The sequence below is a fragment of the Galeopterus variegatus genome, unplaced genomic scaffold (genome assembly GCF_000696425.1).
Source record: "Galeopterus variegatus unplaced genomic scaffold, G_variegatus-3.0.2 Scaffold10893, whole genome shotgun sequence".
NCBI classification, from domain to species: Eukaryota; Metazoa; Chordata; class Mammalia; order Dermoptera; family Cynocephalidae; genus Galeopterus; species Galeopterus variegatus.
In genome coordinates, this window is record NW_007737004.1 from 25,505 (window position 1) to 26,662 (window position 1,158).

Sequence of the window (1,158 nt, forward strand, 5' to 3'; positions counted from 1 at the left end):
CCGCTCGCCCGCTGCGTGCCCTGGGGGCGCGGCCATGGAGGTGGTGGGCGACTTCGAGTACAGCAAGAGGGACCTCGTGGGACACGGGGCCTTCGCCGTGGTTTTCCGGGGGCGGCACCGCCAGGTGAGGGAGGCCGGGGTCTCCGACCGCAGCCGGGCTGGGTGGCCCTGAGACTTGGCTTAGCCGCGGGAGCCGGGGTCCCCCAACCTGGCCCGCCGCCCCGGGCCTGCCATTGTGCTCGCTGTCACTGTCAGTGTGTGTTTTGGTCCCGTCCTCGTCAGAGACGACCCCGGGGCCGCCCGGAGAAGCCTTTGCAAATGACTGCACGGTCCCTTGCACTTCTCGAGGGTCGCGCATGGACGGACCTTTGGTTTCCCCCCCGCCCTGGGCTGCCAGGGCTTGTCACCTTTGAGGTTGACAGTTGCAGACACAGCGGAAAATGGGCGGGTTTCCCGTTCGCCTAAGGCTTTCTCTAACTGGGAGGTGTCACCTTTCGCAGCACTGGTTCCCTGTACCGTCTGCCCCTCCTGGGTTAGATAGACGGGCTCCGAGTGGGACACACGGTTGGACGCTGCATTTTCAGTTCAAATAAACATGAAATTCAAGCCTTAAAAAAATTCTTTTTTTTTTNCGCTGCATTTTCAGTTCAAATAAACATGAAATTCAAGCCTTAAAAAAATTCTTTTTTTTTTCTTAAGCCTTTGCTGTTTCGCAAGTAGGGCCACACGAGGCTTTAGAATCTAAAGAATTTGGAAAGGCACATTGGGAGTGGAAATAATCAGGGAGGGTTTGGCAGGTCTGATGGTTGCCAAGGGGCAAGTTAAAAATGGACTGACTTTGTTGTTTGTCAGGTAAAGTGATATTGCTTTGCATTTATTATGAAATAAGTTAAAACTCCAGAGAAAAATTAAAACACGTTGTAATCCTGCCAAGCTAACAAATACTGTTTTCGGTTCATTGTATCACCTTGCAAGTTTATATCCACGTTTCTCCATAACTTTTAAGTGGTTGTATATGTCCTTTTTTCATTTAATGCTAGTTACTTACATGGTCTTCATATTATTTTTAGTAGTTGTATTGTAGGACATTGACTTGTTACACTATAATTTATGAAGTCTTTTTCCTGTTGGAGATTCAGGTTCTTTTCCATTTTTCCC

The 1,158-nt window shown here is 49.7% G+C and overlaps 1 protein-coding gene across 1 annotated transcript in view; it reads left to right on the plus strand.

The window, feature by feature from the left end:
- The first annotated feature begins 8 nt into the window (after positions 1 to 8).
- LOC103610296 (serine/threonine-protein kinase ULK2-like) overlaps positions 9 to 1,158 on the plus strand; it is a 33,014-nt gene continuing 31,864 nt past the window's right edge. The window contains exon 1 of the mRNA XM_008594492.1: positions 9 to 124. Within this exon, the coding sequence (XP_008592714.1) occupies positions 35 to 124 (90 nt within the window). The 5' untranslated portion in view covers positions 9 to 34. The remainder of the gene's footprint in view (positions 125 to 1,158) is intronic.